At 36.0% G+C, this 19,491-nt stretch overlaps 1 protein-coding gene across 1 annotated transcript; it reads left to right on the forward strand.

Moving 5' to 3' along the window:
* The first annotated feature begins 2,387 nt into the window (after nucleotides 1-2,387).
* LOC114685059 (olfactory receptor 5T3-like) lies at nucleotides 2,388-6,934 on the forward strand. The gene is made up of 2 exons (XM_028859658.1): nucleotides 2,388-2,421; nucleotides 5,735-6,934. Exon 2 carries the CDS (start codon nucleotides 5,858-5,860, stop codon nucleotides 6,851-6,853), a length of 996 nt encoding a protein of 331 aa, XP_028715491.1. The 5' UTR covers nucleotides 2,388-2,421; nucleotides 5,735-5,857; the 3' UTR covers nucleotides 6,854-6,934.
* Nucleotides 6,935-19,491: the final 12,557 nt, after the last annotated feature.

Consider the following 19,491-nt stretch of genomic DNA (forward strand, 5'->3'; position numbering starts at 1 on the left):
TGTAGAAGAGAGAGAGAGCGGGTTGTAGAAGTCAAGAGGGTCTAGGACACCAGAAGAATATCCACAGACTCAATTAACCTGGATTCACAGGGGCTCACAGAGACTGAGCCAATAACCAGGGAGCCTGCAAGGAACTGAAAAAGGCACTCTGCAAGTATGTTACAATTCTGTAGCTTGGTCCTTTTGTGGGAGCAGGGGCTGTCTCTCTCTTTCGATCCCTTTCAGGACCCTATTCCTCACACTGGGTTGCCTTGTCAAAGCATGGGTAGGTGCTTAGACTTACTGCATTTTGATATGTAACATTTTGTTTATATCCATGGGAGGTCTGCCCTTTCCTGAACAGATGAAATAGATGAAGAGTGGATTGGGAGGCAGAAGAGGGGAGTGATCAGAAGGACAGGAGGCAGGAGAAACTGATGTCTGGATGTAAAATAAAAAAATAAATAAATAAATAAATAAATAAATAAATAAATAAATAAATAAAAATTAAAAATAGATAAAAGAATTTGCATTAAAAATTAATTTCAATAAAAAGGAATGAATAACAAAATTAGTTTTTCATATACAAGTGTCATTATGCATTTTTCCTGATTTTTAAAAATATTTTTCTTTTAGTTTGAGATTATAATATAATTAGATCATTTGTCCCTTTTCTTTTTTCCCTACTAACACTACAATATACTCATCATTGCTTTCTTTCAAATTCATTCCTTTTGTATTAGTTGTTGTTATATGCATATATATACATATATATATACATTTATTTAGTTTCTAAATATAACATGATCAGTCTGTAAAGTTACTCATATGTATATTTTCAGTGCTGATCACTTGGTATTAGATAATCAATAGCTGTGTTCGTCTCTGGGTAAGACTATTCTCCAACTCTCAACAAATGGACAATTAAAGGATTCAAATTTCTAATATGACAGATGAACAATGTACATGGATATGTGAGGTTTTTTTTCAGAAGTGAAGTTAAAAGAAAATGTCTAACAAAGTACCAGCAATAAAATATGTTTTACACTTATTGTGTTCATGATAAAGAATTGCTTTCAAGGCTCAACATTAGCATACATGAAGAAAAGGAATCTATATACTTGAATGTAAGTGGATGTGGTTAGAGAAGGGAAAGGAAAAATATTAACAATCTAAAAATAATCAAATTGTAGAATAAACAAAGCCAGAGCCATGAAGAAATTGAATTCGCCAAGGCTCTCCAAAGAAATAGAAATATTAGAAAACCTTTGTGTGAGCACATATGTGTATGCATTGTGTGTGTGTGTGTGTGTGTGTGTGTATGCATGTGTGTATGCAATATTTTAAAGAATAAGCCTATTAAATTTTGGAGACCGACAAATACAGCATTTTTGAAAATTTATATTCATATATGTTTTTCTATCAATCAAAATCTGTATCAACTGGGAAAAGTTGTGTTTAAGTAGTAAGATGAGTTTTTCTTTCAAATTATTCTACCCTGCATGATTTGATTATGAGTTTGATGAAGCAAAAACTAGATATTAATTTGAGTTTTTTGAGTTCATTAATTTTTACTTGCATCTGAGTGATGAAACTGGTATTACTTGGGGGAACTATATTAAATACACTATGTTAGTGACTAATACCCGGCAATGTTAGGTGGAAAATCTTGAGATCAATTGGAAAAGACATGGATTTCTATGCTTTACACCAGATACTTCGTTAACAGATAGATATGTTGGGGAATAAAATGTGAATTTAAAAAGAAACAAACAAAGAAGCTAATACTAGTATAGGACCCAGATGTGAACTATAACTATTTTAACTGTTTGAAACACTAAAATGACTAGCTCTATGAACAGAAAATTTGAAATTCAAATTTCCAGCAGAGCGAATAACCATGTATTGCACTGGACAGTGTTATCTGTATATTGCGTCTGTTTTATCTCTTCTGCCATCATTTCCTATCACTCGCATCATGTCTTTTCTCTTGTCTTATTCTTCTTATCTAATTTACATACCATTTAGAAGCATGAAACTTTAAAGCGAAGCAAATCAACTATATTAGAAGATGCTAAATTCCAGCAGTGTCACTAATATCATTTTCCAGATGATTGCAAACTTGATGTTCTATAGGTCATTAGAACTAGAGTTCAAAATGTGGCTTTTATGAGTGACTTAATTTTCCTGTTTGAGAGGATATTTAGTTTAAACAGACAAAATTGCCTCCATGTAATCATTTTCAGGGTTTGCTCTGTTTTTCTAGAATCATTCACCTGTTTACAGTTGAAAAGAAAAAACCTGGTAAGTTTCTGTCCAGAGTGAAGAACATGGATTCATCCCAGGGGCATCACGATAGCCTTTAAGTGCAGACAAGACGGCTTAAACATTTATATGCATTGCAACAAGAGCATGTCCTAACTCACAAAGCAGCTCATTTTTGTAGGTAAGCAAATTTTATTTTCATGCATAAATGTTTTAAACGTTCTAATGGATTTCAAGTTCTAGGACAAGTCTGAAAACTTAAATATGATATGGAAGACCCTTTTAAAGAGAGTTGTATTGCAACTGAATCAATGTCTTCTGAGAAAAGAAAGGGAAAGGATGAAGTATTACTTACATATTTTGCTATACCATAGAAGTTCATTTTAATGTTTTTCATGAAAGAAAACAATTAGAATATAAAATTAACTTCCAATGGTTTTTTTTGTATAGAATATTTTCTGAATCACTTATTTTCTTTAATTTTGATTTCTGACATAGTAATTTGAATCTTAAATTTTTTTTACTGGCAATGTATTTAGATATAATTTTAGCTGTTTATTTCTGAACTGTGCATATCTTTCATTTCATAAGTCAAAGGAAAGTGTTATCTTCTTTTATTTTTATGGAGTGATATTTCCAGTTATAACAGTAGGCAATGAAGACATAGTATGATCATGGTGAAGGTATGCAGTGTGCAGACAAGGAATTGAAATATTGAATGCTGCTTCATCTATTAGATAATAATTGACAAGGATACATTGTATGTCTAGATGATCCTTAGTTTCTTTTTGTATAAGATTATATCACACTATATATTTTTATAAGTTATTATGTAAATCAAATAAGAGAAATGAATACATTATTTATAACCTGTTACAGTAGCTCCACATTATGTAGATACTTTTTGGCATAATTTTCATCTTGATTTTAGTATTTCCAATATTATTGCCATAGATTTGATCATGAAAACTGAGAAATTTATTTTTAACTTGTATTTATTGATTGAGAGTATTGTAGTTAAAGTTCCTTATTCAATTTTTTTAATTTTGCATCTGTATTAAATAAAATTATTTAATTTAAATAAGACTATTTAAAACAGTATGACACAAAAATTTCTACTATCTTTGAGTGTAGCTTAAGAGAAATACATTTTTTTCAACTTTAATCTTGTAAAAAAAAAAGCATGCTTTGGTATTTTCCCTGGCATGTCTAAAGTTCTTACAGTTTTCCACTTAATGTTCTAATAAAAGTGATGGACAATAAAATTTACATCAAATCAGAAAACATATTCTTGTTTTCCAATCATTATCAAACCAATATTTACTAAAAATTTTTGGTCAAAATATTGCAATAATTTAAGGAAATACATAGTGTTGTGCTGATATATTCCTAGCCCCCAAAAATGTGACAGCAATAGACTAATCTTCTTATATGGTAATTTAAAGAGTGATTATATTTAATTTCAAAATAAGATATTATGATACATATGTTTTTAATGTTTGTGTTTTACTAATTGTTCAATGCTTTATTTGAGCAGTAACTTCATATGCCTTAGCATTGTGTTATACGAATAAGATGTAGGATTTATAGTTCATATATATGTATACTGCAAAGTATTAAATCTTTTATTCTAGAAAATATTATGGAGCCATAAAAACTTTCTCTGCAATTTTCCATGTTCATATGTCAAAAAAAGTCAAGTGTTACTATTAATTAGCATTTTCTAAGTACACATTGTCTATCATTGTAGCCTGTCTGTGAGACTCTCCCATCAGGATTTAGACTCTGAATGCAATTCTTAATCCTCTACAAGTACTTTATCTTAGACCTTTGATGAGACAACAAAGTCATAGAATTACAATATAGGTGACAGTCCTCTAGTGTATAGCAACTAGCATGTATTTTATTATGTTTAAGAAAGTATTAATAAATTTTGAAACCTCATTTGCATATTGATTATTTTAATTATGTTTCTTTTAATTTGATTACTTAGTTTCTCCTTCCCTATTCAGTAAACATTTTTTAATAAATTCCTTTACCAATCTTGAGACATAAAGAAAAGGGAGAAAAGAAAGATAATAGGAATAGTATAAGTGTATTTTTCTAAGTCCATGAATGCATACCTTGCATATTTGTGTAATTAATTGATCAGGTGACTTTATAGACTAATTTATTAAAATAACCACCAAAAACAATGTTTTGTATTAAAATACCTCCATGCATTCTGGTTTTAATATTTAAATTATTTGTGTTTACAAAAACTAAATTTAGTTACATTTTTATATTTTACTCTATGATCTTCTAAAGAGTGAAAAAAACATTTTTTGTTGTTTAGTCAGACATTTACAGAAGTAATCTATATACTAGAAGAAAACACTCACATAGACTTTGAAGATCCATCTGGGACAGTGTACCTACATGATTTTCTTCTCATTCTAAAATTACATAAATTACATTTCTTTCTCATACTGATATGAATGTTCAGTTTAATTTGGCAAGCTTTAGCACACTTCATATTGTTAATGTATATATTTACATGTCTGTATCTATGTGTACATGCTTTTAATATTTTATAAACTCTTAACTTATGACAGGCAGGAAGAAAAAAGTCACTGTGCAGAAATCACCCCATGAATGTTTAGTAGGTTCAAGTTTAATTGTGTTTTCTTGATATTTTCAGTAGAGATACAAGGGATTTTTTAAAATTATTTTCTTTAAAATTTTGGTATGAATTTCACTTTAAAATTTACCTGTGATAGGAGTTTGCCTTCTCATGTTTAAAAACCCAAAATATGAACAAATAATATTTGATGTATTTACAGCTCATAGAAGACTACTACACAGGTGTGTACTTCCCATTATAATAGTTTGAATTTTCTCCTTCATTCACGAATCTTTGAAAATCAAAAGACCCGCACAAATAGAACCCGGTCAGTGATAACATCAATGGACATGTTGAGTGGAAGAGGAGAAACTTTCATGGGATCCCACACCTAGACAGCTCTACAAGTAACTAGTTCATGCTGGGAGAAGAATTAGCCTCTCCCAGGTATGAGCCTCTCATAGCTTGTCCGATGTGGAATGGCCATGCCTGAAAGCATATGCACACAAAGAACAAAAATGGCGCCAGATGTTGTGTTTATATATTTACATTTGTAAGAACAACAATAAAACAAAAATAGGCTATTACGTTGAGAGTGTGGGTAGGAGGACATGGGAGAATTTTGGAGGTAGGATACCTAAAAGAGGCAAAGAAAGAAAGAAAGGGTATGTGTGTGTGATGCAATTCTAGTTCAATTCAAGATATCGAAATACATACATACATATAATATTTTAAAAGAAAAATGTATAATAAAAATGAAAATTTAAAAACAATATAATTTGAAGGGAATGGTGGAAACCTATTTGTATAAAAACTTTAAGTGCTGGATTTTTAATTTTACAAATTAAACATGTAAGTGTAATTATCTTTTTCTTTTACCTCATATAGTGAAATTTGTCTGCTTTCATAAAAATTACCTTTCATTGCCTACCTCATTATTACCAAGGAGGTCACTATGCCCTAAGAGGCAAACGTAGACAAAATGAGACAGCTTTTATATGGGGCTTTTTCATGTGCAATATATACATCAAAACCAAAATTGAAAGATTAGCATCAGCTATGGATGTCCACAAGATTCCCATACAAAATGTGACAGAAGCTACTGTTTTCATACTCTTGGGCTTCACAGATGACTTTGAACTGCAGGTCTTCCTATTTTTACTGTTTCTTGCTGTCTATCTTTTCACTCTGATAGGAAACTTTGGACTGGTTGTTTTGGTCATTGGGGACTCTCGGCTACACAACCCCATGTACTATTTCCTCAGTGTTTTGTCTTTCTTGGATGCCTGCTATTCTACAGTTGTTACCCCCAAAATGTTGGTCAACTTCCTGGAAGAAAATAAATCAATTTCATTCCTTGGATGTGCAACACAGATGCTTCTCTTTGTTACTTTAGGGACCACAGAATGCTTTCTGTTGGCAGCAATGGCATATGACCGCTACGTAGCCATCTACAACCCACTTCTGTATGCAGTGACCATGTCACCCAGAGTCTATGTGACACTCATTATTGCTTCCTATGCTGGTGGAGTTCTGCATGGTGCAATACACACAGTGGCCACTTTCAGTCTGTCCTTCTGTGGATCTAATGAAATTAGGCATGTCTTCTGTGACATACCTCCGTTGCTTGCTCTTTCTTGTTCTGATACACACACAAATGAGCTTCTCCTATTATACTTGGTGGGTTTGATTGAGATCATCACCATCCTGATTGTTCTGATCTCCTACGGATTCATTCTCTTTGCCATTCTGAACATGCATTCTGCTGAGAGTAGAAGAAAAGTGTTCTCTACATGTGGCTCCCACCTCACTGGAGTGTCTATTTACCATGGTACAATCCTCTTTAGTTACATGAGGCCAAGTTCCAGTTATGCTTCAAATCATGACATGGTAGTGTCAATATTTTACACCATTGTGATACCCATGTTGAATCCTATAATCTACAGTCTAAGGAACAAAGATGTAAAAGATGCAATGAAGAAATTATGGAGAAATTTTGGTTCATAAATAATATGCACTTTAAAAAAATGACAGAACAAAATTAAGTTGTTAATACAAATCTACATGAAATGTACATAGTTGCAAATTTTAATTATTAGTGTCTTACATATTAGAAATTATTAGTGTCTTATGTATTAGAAATTATTTTAAGAACATTAATCATCTTTCTCATGTAGCATTTTTCACAAATGAATTCTTTCTTCTGTATAGCAAACTACATTGATGAAATGTATAATGAATATTTTCATGTCAATACTGTTCTTGAACACAATTATGTGGTTAATTTTTTCTTCTCGTAGGTAGAGGCTGGGTATTCAGAATCCTGTGATTAAATGATTCCCATTTATCTTACAGCAAACTGTTAGCATGCATTATGTCACATAGTCCCAATTCTAGAGTCCTTATGGAGGAATTCTTTTTTCTTAAATAAATATTTTTATTTTATAATTAATTTAATTTTACATATCTGCCATGGATTCCCCTGTCTTCCCTCCTCTCACCTCCCAGTCTTCCCCCTCAGTCCATCCCCCATTCCCACCTACTCCAAGGCAAGGTCTCCCCTGGGGATTCAGCCCACCCTGGTATATTCAGTTGAGGCAGGTCCAGTCCCCTCCTCCCTGCACCAAGGCTGAGCAAAGTATCTCAGCACTGGCCCTAGGTTCCAAAAAGGCAGTTCATGCACCAAGGACAGGTCCCAGTCACACTGCCTGGGGACCTCCTAAACAGTTCAAGCTAATTGACTGTCTCACTTAACCAGAGGTCCTGGTCCAGTTCCATGGGGGCTCCTCAGCTATTGATTCACAGTTCATGAGTTTCCAATAGTTTGGCTATTTGTCCCAGTGCTTTTTCCATCATAGTGTCAATATCTCTTGCTCATATAATCCCTCCTCTCTCTTGCCAGTTGGACTCCTGGAGCTCCACCTGGGGTTCGGCCATGGATCTCTGTATCTGCTTCCACTAGTCACTGATGAGAGTTCTATCATGACAGTTAGGGTGTTCGGCCATCTAATCATCAGAGTAGGTCAGCTCAGGCACTCTCTCGACCATTGCCAGTAGTCTATAGTGGAGGCATCTTTGTGGATTTCTGGGGACCCTTATGGAGGAATTCTTAAAGCATATTTTTACCAGAAAACTTTCTCACAGGATGACTACTTGAGAAGTGATTTTGTGGGGAAAATCAGATTTCTTCCAGTGAAACACTGCTTTGCCTCCCGCTTTATTTTATTCTTTGAAATAATCAATAAAAAACCCTAATTATAACATTGTAATTGAACAATGATATTTTAACATCATTTGATATATTCATTCAGTGTGTGTGTGTGTGTGTGTGTGTGTGTGTGTGTGTGTGTGTGTGTGTTTGCATAGCATGGTACATGGAGGGAAGTCAGAAGACAGCTTGGGGACAAAGGTTTATTCTTTCCTTCCACCACTGGTATTACAGAGACAAAACTCAGATCATCAGGGGCAAGATTTTATCTGTATCAAGCACCTTTATGCACTTAACCATTTCATAAGCCCACACTGATTTTTTGTTTGTTTGGTTTTTCTTGGTCTATGTTTATCCTCATTTTTTAAAAATTATTTCTTCTATATTTTGAGATTGTAGTATAATTATATCATTGCCCCTTCCCTTCCATCCGGAGAAATCCTCCCACATATCCCCCTTCTCATTCTCATTCAGATTCATGACCTCTTGCTACAAAACCACACTTGCACAAACACACACACACACACACACACACACACACACACACACACACACACACGTATAACAGGATATTTATTTTGAAAGTTAAATTGTGATTTTGAGATTCATGAAAACGATTATGTGATATTGGTTCCTCATTTCACTTGAACAGTCATGTGTGAACAGCCCATTTATTTCCACTGACAAGTGGAAAGTGTACTGAATGAGTTGATCCATTCCTGGAAAGTTAAATGCTTAATGTTCTCTCTAACCTGTGGGTCCTAGTTATGTGTGTAAACATGGATGAGCATGAGAGGAAATTAGAAAAGGGCCAGTGTGGAGGAATGCCTTAAGCAAAAGAGATATGAAAGAAAAAAATGTAAAATGTAATGCAAGAGAAAATGCTACAGAAGAGGGAAATCAGTAGGCATGGAGGGAGGGTGCTGTACCCAATAAAGTGTGTATGAAAGCCAATATAGAAACCTAACAGCTAACATCCAACTAAAATATACTAAAAAAGAATTAGAAGGAAGAGATCCTGGCTGGCTGAATAATGATGGAATACACCCATGAGTGTCATTGATTATAGAGGCCCCAGAGGCTCCAAAAATAATATATGCTCTTGCTATTTTTCTTGATAGCCCACCAGAAATAGGTAAGACCCTATTACTGAAGACATCTAGGCCCTACAATATGTAATGCAGAAAAAACAAGATGTAATTATTCTGAATAGTTTCTCTCTACTTGCTAGCTTAATCAGTGCTAGAAATTTCTATGTAGGCTAATAAGGAAGAATAGGCATCAACTTTTTTGTTGTTGTTTTTGGTTTTGTTTGTTTCTCTGTGTAACAGCCCTGGATGCCCTGGATCTTGATTTGTAAAGCAGGCTGGCCTCAAACTCACTGAGATCTGTAGTGGTATTGTGTTCCCCAAAATATTGTGCACCCTAATAAACTTATCTGGGGTCAGAGAACAGAACAGCCACTAGATACAGAGGCTAGAAAATGGTGGCACTCACACCTTTAATCCTAGCATTCCAGAAGCAGAGATCTACCTGGATCTCTGTGTGTTCAAGGATACAGCCAAGCATGGTGACTCACAACTTTAATCCCAGAAAGTGAGCCTTTAACCCAAGGGAGTGATGGCAGAAAGCAGAAAGGTATGTAAAGTGTGAAAACCAGAAACTTAAAGATTTTAGCTGGTTAAGCTTTCAGGCTTTGGAGCAGCAGTTCAGCTGAGATTCATTCTGGATGAGGACTCAGAGGTTTCCAGTCTGAGGAAACAGGATCAGCTGAGGAACTGGTGAGGTGAGGTAGCTGTGGCTTGTTCTGCCTCTCTGATCTTCCAGCATTTACCCAATAACTGGCCTTAGGTTTGATTTAATTAATGAGACCTTTTAAGATTCCTGCTACAGAGATCCACCTGCTTCTGCCTCCCAAGTACTGGGATTAAAGGCATGTGCCATCACTGCCTGACTGGCATCAACATTCTTAAACTGTTGTTAACTCTACAAACTACAATGCCAACCTAACAAGAAAAATGTACCCACTGATGCAATAGTGTTATGACTGTTATAGACTTAACTGACTGCTCTCTGGTCAGAATTAATCAGGGAACAAGTCATTAGTCTACTCTTAAATACCGAATTATTTATTGGTTAGTGGAAGATTCTGGGAGAAAGGGAGCCATTATCTTGGCTTGTGTTCCATAGGTGGGTCCATCAGTCTCCACAATCACAGAGTGCTTTGTTTAATCTCATTATGTTCTGAAACAAAACAGTAAGTCATGAATTTGTCAAATTGTAAAAGGCAGAAAATCCTGACAGTGAACTTACCAACATGTCAGAAATTCTTATCTAAGACCCTTATATAATTAAAAATCCCTTAAAAACAACCTCACAATTACATCCTATAGTAAACCACATGTAGTAGTAGACAATATGCTCAAACTAAGATATTCCCACTTTTCCTGAAACCCATACACTTCTCACAAGAAAATTAAATGTAATTCATCCAAATAGCCTCAAATAATCTTTTTTTTCCAACATCAATTCAAAAGTATATTTAAATCTTATATAAATAAGACACAGGACACATTTCTCTGAAAATGTTGTTTTCTCCACCAGTATCTCAGTGAAATAAAATATACTATATATATCCAAAATAAAATGGTAAGGAAGGCTAGGGACATGGGGAAAAATAAGAATGAAGAAATGTGTAAGAAGCACAAGTAAGTCTAATACCCAGTTCTCAAGCAACAATAAAGTTAGGCTGGAAAACAATTTTTGGCTGTGTCCACCAGGTCCTAATAGGGCTGTCTATTGTGCCATTCCACCCTCTGGCAATCTAAAAGTCATGCTTAACATAGAAGAACATATATTTTATCATATTAACTCATGTTATAGAACAAATGTGCCATAGAGTCATTTATTCAGAGTGGGAGGCAGAAGGCCGTGTGTCATGAATGTGAACCATTGGCTTTTTAGAGCATTAAATATAATTGGAACTTTAAATCCAGATCAGGAGCTATATTGTACATACAGATTTCATTTGACAATGATGGAGTGCTTCTGAGCACACTAAAATTTATAGTTTGCTGGATTAGCAAATGCCATTTTCATCATGGGAATTTCAAATAATATGGGGTCAGCTCACTTGCACCCAAACTTAGATTTTTAAAACCCCTGCTCCTGACTTTGAATAGTGCCTGCAACAGATTGGCCTGGAGCATCCCTGTTCCTGCCTCCTGCCTCGGCCCAGCACATACTGCCAGGTGGGCCAGGTGCATCCCGCAGGCTTTCAAGCTACATGTGGTAGTGCTCCCCAGTGTCCCCCCAACCCTGTTTTAACAGTGGTCCAGCCTTTTGAGCACCAGCTATTATTCACATGTACCAGGTTGGGGGCTGGCCTGGGTGGGTCTTTAACTCATAGGATAGTCGACTCCTGGAGCCTGAGTCAGACCTGAGTTAGCTTGAGCCAACCTACTTTGGTGCCACAATTACCACACCTACTGACGAAACCTCATTATTTATTTATACCAACCACAGATTCCTCTGTGCTCCCTCCTCCCAACCCCCAATCTCCACCCCCCAACCCACCCCCATTCCTACCTCCTCCAAGGCAAGGTCTCCCATGCGGAGTCAGCAGAGCCTCGTATATTCAGCTCAGACAGGTCCAAGCCCCTTCGCCTCGCAACAAGGCTGCGCAAAGTGTCTCAGCATAGGCACTAGGTTTCAAAAAGCCGACTCATGAACTAGGGACAGGTCCCGATCCCACTGCCTGGTGGCCCACATCCTAAAATCTTTGCATGAACCAGCCATCCGAATATCAAGTCTATCTGCAGGTCAACCAAGATTATTACATTTATGACAATCTTCCGAGGATTTTAACTGAGGTAAATTATTTGATAACTTTAAACTTTAGATTGATAAATAAATGAATATAAAGTTTACAATTTGTATAGTGTTTCCACACCAATGGCAGGAAACATGATGTAGGCAATTAGAAACCTGCTCATTTCTGCTGTGGATGGGATGCTAAGAGAAATAAGGAACCTAACTAGGATGGGAACAGTTTTAGCTATAAATGTTATTAGTCTGGCAATTTATAACTTATCCTTTAAAAGGTGGTTTGATCACAACGTCAAAGACGAGAAACTGACGAAAGCAGTGTATTATTAACTCTTAATGGTCAGAGTGCCCAAGAAAAATCCTCAGGCCAAAGCTGCTGCAGTAATTATTTGAATAGACTTCAGATTCAAACTGGGAAACTGAGTCAGTTATGGGTTCCCACAATTCCTCCTTTTTATTTATTTAAGACTCCACTAAGTCTTTCTTAGGTCTTATCCTGTCTTAGGTCATTCCTTACCACACTCCAATCTTACCTGTCATGGGATCATGAATTCCATCATTCATGTTCTGTCTTTTTTTTTTTTTAAAGATTTATTTATTATGTATACAGGATGTATGACCAGAAGAGGGCACCAGACCTTATTACAGGTGGTTGTGAGCCACCATGTGGTTGCTGGGAATTGAACTCAGGACCTCTGGAAGAGCAGTCGGTGCTCTTAACCTCTAAGCCATTTCTCCAGCCCTGTTCTGTCGTAGGGTGAAAGGAAGCAAAGAAAACATACCTGTCTTTGTCTACCAGACTCTGGTATCAAGTCAGAGGAATGTGTGGAGTTTTACTCTGTGGAGACCCAAGCCCAATCTCCATAACTAGTTCACAATCAGCTTGAAAATCATAGGCAAACAGATTATGTGTGCTTAGACACATGCTCCAATAAGTACAACACTACTTAAGAGTTTTAGCTGCATCAAATCCAATTTAGCCTTTTTTTAACTTTTGTAATCTCTTGATGTAATTTGGCCAAATCTAAGGATTCATTAGAATCATCCCAAATTCCTTTAAGATGTGACTTAACTCTTTCCCATTCAGTAGCACTTTTATAATACACAGAAGATGTAACACAAATCCATTCATAATTAGCATGACATTTCAAATGTACTCAAGTTTTTAGGACTTGGAATTCATCTTCCAAAAATTGTACCACATCATATAAAGCATTCAAGTTATGTTCCATTCTCACATCTATATCTTCTTGAGTCTCTAATGTCATAGAAACCATCATTGATAAGTGATTAACAAACCCTGCTGTTTAATGGATTGGGACAAATCCACTGAAGCAACAGTAGTAGTAGCAAGCATAGTAAAAAGAGCTGCAATTTCTGCTATAATAAATCCAGCAACATGATTTTGTCTACTTAAAACTTTCTTGATTTTTTCAATCACTTATAACCCTTTATTATCAAACAATGGATCACTCATATATACTGGTAATATTACAAAAGAAGGTTCTTTTAACACTATTATATGAGTATGGTTATCCATTTGAGAAATATAATTAGTCAAAATGCAATTAAGACATGATACATTAAACATAGAAACATTCATAAAAATATTTGCTTCGCCAACTAAAAGAACACAGGACATTTTAACACACATTAAAACAGTTCCTTTCAAAGAGCAAACAGGTTTCAAGCAATTAGAATGTCCTGCCACTGTTTCCATGGTGGCAGCAAGTCTCCAAACATAAGTTTGTAGAGATCCAGTACTGGAATATCAAATTCCAGCTGACATTCTTTGGCCCCAAGATTCTGCTGTAAACACAGGATAGAAGTCTTTATTATTGTCCTGATTTTTGAACCAATCAAGAAAATACTCTTGTATACCTGTGATGTTATACTTTAAAGGAACAATGCCAATACATCATCTCAATAACAAAGTTGTGTTAGACTCTTGCAGTTCTTTTGTGCATGGAGGAAGTCATTGAAGGAGTGAAATATTGCTTATCCACTTACCTTAAGGAAGCAATATATATTGTATAATGTGTACATTGTTTATGATGTCCCAATACTCATTTTGGAAACACTCTGAGACATGCCTCCAAAGTAATATTTTTTGCAAAACACACAGGAATGCCTCTACCATATCCAATACAAGAAAAATTGTGAGCAGTCTGGAACTCTTGGGTGGCAGGTCTATCTAAAAGCCTGGTATCATTAACTGCAACCACAATTTATTTTCCTTCCTAAGTTGCAGGATGTAAAATTAGTGGATCAGGAACATAGACCCAAAAGGTCTGTGGCATCTCTAGATGGTCATTAGCAACAAAAGGATCAGCATATCTCTGCTCCATATACTGCACTAATCTTTCAATCAACCAACAACCTTCATTTTCATCCTGTGAAAAAACACAAACATGCCTTGTACTCATATTAAACAGAGTCAGAGCCCTTCCATATTTCCATACACTGCACCAATCTTTAAATCAACTAACGAGCTTCATTTTTGTCCTGTGAAAAAGCACAAACATTCCCTCATCCCCATATTAAACTGGATCAGAGCCCTTCCATAAACCAGTACAAGGGTCTTTCCATTTAACTTGAGCAAATTTTGTGGTGGTGTCTTCATGCCAGAATTGATCAGCTGCAGATTTTCCAGCAGCATCCACATTTAAACTATTTAAAACAAATAAGGCCTGAATCCGTACATCATGTGAAGATTGAGGGTATAATTCATCTTTTAAAAAAATTTTTAAAGATGTATTTTGAGGCTGCCATGAGCTCTTTCAATGATAGCTTGTCCTTGCGTATTATAAGGAATACCTGTTTTATGATCAATTTGCCATTGAGAACAAAATTGATAAAACGTTTTACTAACATATCTGAATCCATTATCAGTTTTAATAACTTTTGGTATCCCCATATAGGAGAAACATTTCAGGCAATGAGCAATTACACACTTGATGGCCTCACCAGTTTGAGGAGTGGCCTTTAAAAATCCTGAATAAGTATCAACTGTCACATGCAGATATTTCAATTTTCCAAATTCTATAGTATGAGTGACATCCATTTGGCATAAATGATTAGGAAGAAGACCATGAGAATTTACTCCAAAGTGAGGTACAGTCAAATGTTGAGGACACATAGCACATTCCTTAAGAATTTGATGAGCAGTTTCTTTTGTTAAACCAAATTATTTTCTTAAGCTTTTACTATTTTGATGATGCAAAGCATGTGATCACTGAGCAAGCTCAACTTGAGATAAAATGATCAACTGAGTAAATTTATCAGCTAAAGCATTACCTTCAGCCAAAGGACCAGGAAGATCTGAATGTTCTCTAATATGTCTCGTAAAGTATGGCAATTTTCTTAGATGAATGACATCCTGAATTTGTTGAAATAACATGTTTATTTGTTCATTAGTAGTTTTAATATAAGAAGGGTTTCTATAAATTGAAGAGCTATATAAATATATTGGATATCTGTATATAAATTAAAGAAATTATCTTTCAAAACTTGAAAAACCATTGCAACAGCTCTCAATTTGACCACTTGAGTTGAGGCAGGAGTAGTTTGAACTACATAAACTTTACAATTAATCACATAAGCTGCTTTCCCATTAGAAGAACCATAAGTAAAATCCAAAGCAGCATCTTTCACAGGAGTATGCACTACTACTTTAGGAAAAATAAAATAATGGATCTGAGCAAACTGTAATAATTGGTCAGCAGGATAATGATTATCAATTTGACTCAAGAATTGAGCAAAAGCAATTGCCCAAGAATCATTAATTTGAAATAACCAATTAATACATTGTCAAGTGAATGGCACACTAATAGTTTCAGGCTCTTTGCCAAAATATCTTCTGGATTCAACTTGACTCTTGTGCACTAGACATGCTACAGCTTCATAATATGGATATAATACTTTAACTGGAAAAGCAGGAAAATGTAACCATAAAAGGGGACCATTTTGCCATAATACTGCTGCTGTAGGAGCAAGTCTGGTGAGCAGGATATATGCTTGCTAAGGCTGGTCATAATCAATATAATTCACCTGTTGATACTAAATAGCATTCTCAACCTGTGAAAGAACCTGTCTTCCTTCTTCAGTTAACTGTCTAGGGGAATTAAGATTACTATCTCCTTTTAAAATATCATTCAAAGGTTCTAAATCACAAGTAGATAACTTTAAATAAGATCGTAATCATTGAATGTCTCCTAATAACTTTTGAAAATCACTCAACATTTCTAACTCTTCTTTTCTTATTTCAATTTCTGGGGGTTTAATTCCTTGGAATATAATATATATCCCCAATACTGGAAAGGTGGCTCTCTTTGAACCTTTTCAGGGGCTACAATTAATCCTACTTGAGCCAAATCTTGTTGTATTTGGCCATAGGTAGCTAATGAAATTCCCTCATCCTAATAAGCATCCTTATATCCATACAATGAATAATATAAACTTGTGAAAACTGAGTCCTAACTTGTTGTGTAGCTTGAGCTACAAACTTTTGACATAATGTCAAGCTATTAGCCATTTCTTGAGGTAAAATTTTCCAATGAAATCTTTTCATTGGTTCCATAAAGTTTACAGAGGGAAATTGAAAGAAATCTTTGACAATCCTGAGGAGCCAAAAGAATTGTATAAAGACAATCTTTTAAATCCAATATAATCTTCTATGTATTACTAGGTATTGTCATAGGGGAGGGAAATTCAGGTTGCAAAGCACCCATCAATTGCATAGTTTCATTCACTCATTCACTTTTCTAAGATCTTGTAATAATCTCCCTTTACCTTATTTTTTTTTATAACAAAAAATAGGAGAATTCCAAGGAGAATTAGAAGGCTTTTTATGACCATTATCAAGATATTCATGTAATAACTGCTGGGCTGCTAATATCTTTTCTTCTGTTAGGGTCCATTGATCCACCCATACAGGATCATCAGATTTCCAAATTAAAGGGTCTGCGTGGGGTACAGCCTGTTCAATGACCCCTTTAAAAAAATACCCTAATCCAGCTCTATCAGGCCTTTGCTATGAAGCAAAGGAGATACACATCCATCATTCCTTTTTCACAAGACTTGATCTGACAATAACCCCTTGATGAAACATTTGATTGGTGACTACTTCATTAGTACTACACAAATAAATTCCTTTCCCACTCATAACATCTCTTCCCCACAAATTTAAAAGCAGTTGAGGAACAATGTAAGGTCGGAAGTTTCCTTCATTTCCCTCTTCATCTTTCCATATTAATTCATTACTACTTCGTTCAGGATTCTGAGACTGACAGTTCCTTGCAATTGTGTCATGGTTTGTTGTTTAGGCCAGGCAGATGGCCATTGATTAGCAGTAATTATAGACACATCTACAGATGTGTCCAGAAAACCTTTTTCCATTTATTTATTTTTATTTTTATTTTTTTATTTTTGGATTTCATTTTACACACTAATCAGAGATCCCCCTCTTCCCTCCTCCCACTCTCCCCCAGTCTTTCCCCCCTACTAACTTCCCATTCCCCCTCCACAAGAAGGCAAGGCCTCCCAGGGAGAGGCATATCCAGTAGAAGCAAGACCAAGCCCTTCCTACTGCCTCAAGGCTGCATGAGGTGTCCCATCATAGGTAGTGGGCTCCAAAAAGCCCCCTCATGAACCAGGGATGGATTCTGATTCTACCACCAGCCCCACCCCAGCAAATCAAGCTACACAATTGTCTTGCCGTGCAGAGGGCCTTGTCCAGTCCCATGAAGGCTACACAGCCATTGATCCAATGTTTCATGAGTTCCACAAATTTGGTTTGGTCATCTCTGCAGGTTTCCCCATCATGATCATGATGCACTTGTTCATAGAATTCCTCTTTCTCTTCAACTGGACTCCTGGAGCTCTGCTTGGTGTTTGGCTGTGGGATGGTCAAGCTGGAAAAGGGATGGAGTAGTAAAGGAATGAGAAAGATACAATGATGGAGGGAGATTTCATGGGGATAGAGAGATACCCAGTGCTAGGGAAGTTGCCAGGAATCCCCAAGGATTACCTCAGTTTAGACTACTAGAAATAGTGGACAGGGTGCTTGAACTGAACTGGCTTGCCCCAGTGATCAGATTGGTGAATACCCTGTTATCACAGAGCTTTTCTCCAGTGACTGATGGAGGTAGAGACAGAGATCCACAGCCAAACTTTTTCCATTTATAAATAAAATTGGTTCTGGACATAGTGGGTCTATAGCTTGTAACCAATAAGCATCAGAAGAACCAAATCCTGCTTCTGATTTTTTCTCATAGAGCTTGAATTTTTGTTTACAATTGTGGAAGAAAAATCAATTGAGCAAGTCCCTGTCCTGTCTTTATAACAGAAATTCCACTGGGTGAATGAGTCATTACTTTAATTTCCCCTTCAAAATCAGCATCTATGACATCTGGAGGAACAAAAATTTCTTGCATAGTTGTACTACTTCTTCCAAGCAAAAGACCACCAGTGCCTTTTGGCAGAGGCCCATAAACACCTATAGGCAGGGCTTGAACTCCCATTTCTGGAGTCAATACTGTGTAGGAGGAGGAATTGAAGTACAATCTTCTGCTGCCTGGGGTTGCTCTGTAGAGGTCCTGGGTGGATTTTCTTGTTGAGGAATGAACTGTTGGAGTGCCCCATAACATTGTCTCAGGGCCTGAGGCTGTCTCTTTTGCCCATTTCCCGACAGAGAATTCCATGCACATCTTTTATTGACTTACATTCATTTGCCCAATGTTTCCCTTTCTTGCATCTAGGGCATAATCCAGGTTCCATTGGTTTTCCCTTATTGGGGCATTGCCTAATCTGATGTCCCATCTGACCACACCTGAAACAACTTCCAGGTAGTCTAGCAATCCTCCTTTTATCAAGAGCCTGTTGTCTTTGCTGAAAAAGCACATCTTTGACTGTCTTTCCCTGCATTGCATCAGCCATAGCCAACCATTGAGTATAAGAAGGACCAATATCAGAGCATGGCCAAATATAAGCAGAAATATCTCCTTTCTTTGTAAATGGTCTTACGACAGCTTGACAAACTGCATTAGCATTCTCATAAGCCGGCTGTTTTACAAGCAAAAGTCCAGCTTCATTATCCTCTAATATCCTTTCTGTTGCTGTCATTAGTCTGGAAATGAAATCTTGAAATAATTCATCAGGTCCCTGTCTTATTTTTTATAAATCTCCCATTTGCTTTCCAGTGCTAGGCAATTTATTTTAAGCTTTCTTTGCTGCAGAACTGACAAGCATACACTGCCACGTTAAAATTTAACTGACTATACACATCTCTATAATCATCTTTACCTGCTAACTCTCAAAAATAATAAGAATCAGTTGAGCTCTGTTAATGTTAGCCATACTTTCATACTGCTCATGGAATTCTGTTTTCCATGATAAGTAATCTCCTACAGATAGTCAAGCTTTAACTAACTGTTTCCAATCTCCAGGAGGCAAGGATTCAGTTGGCATAACCTCTAAGATGGCTTTATTGAAGGGTGCTGATGGGCCATATTGAGAACAAGCACACTTTAACTCCTTCAGTTGCTTAAAAGGAATAAGCATATGCCCTCTGACTACATTTCCTTGAACATCCTGCTGTTCCATAACTGGA

This window comes from Peromyscus leucopus, chromosome 4 (assembly GCF_004664715.2).
Source record: "Peromyscus leucopus breed LL Stock chromosome 4, UCI_PerLeu_2.1, whole genome shotgun sequence".
Taxonomy (NCBI): Eukaryota; Metazoa; Chordata; class Mammalia; order Rodentia; family Cricetidae; genus Peromyscus; species Peromyscus leucopus.

Excerpts from the sequence above, each read along its gene's own strand:
- LOC114685059 (XM_028859658.1), top strand. The coding sequence starts at position 5,858 with ATGTGCAATATATACATCAAAACCAAAATTGAAAGATTAGCATCAGCT.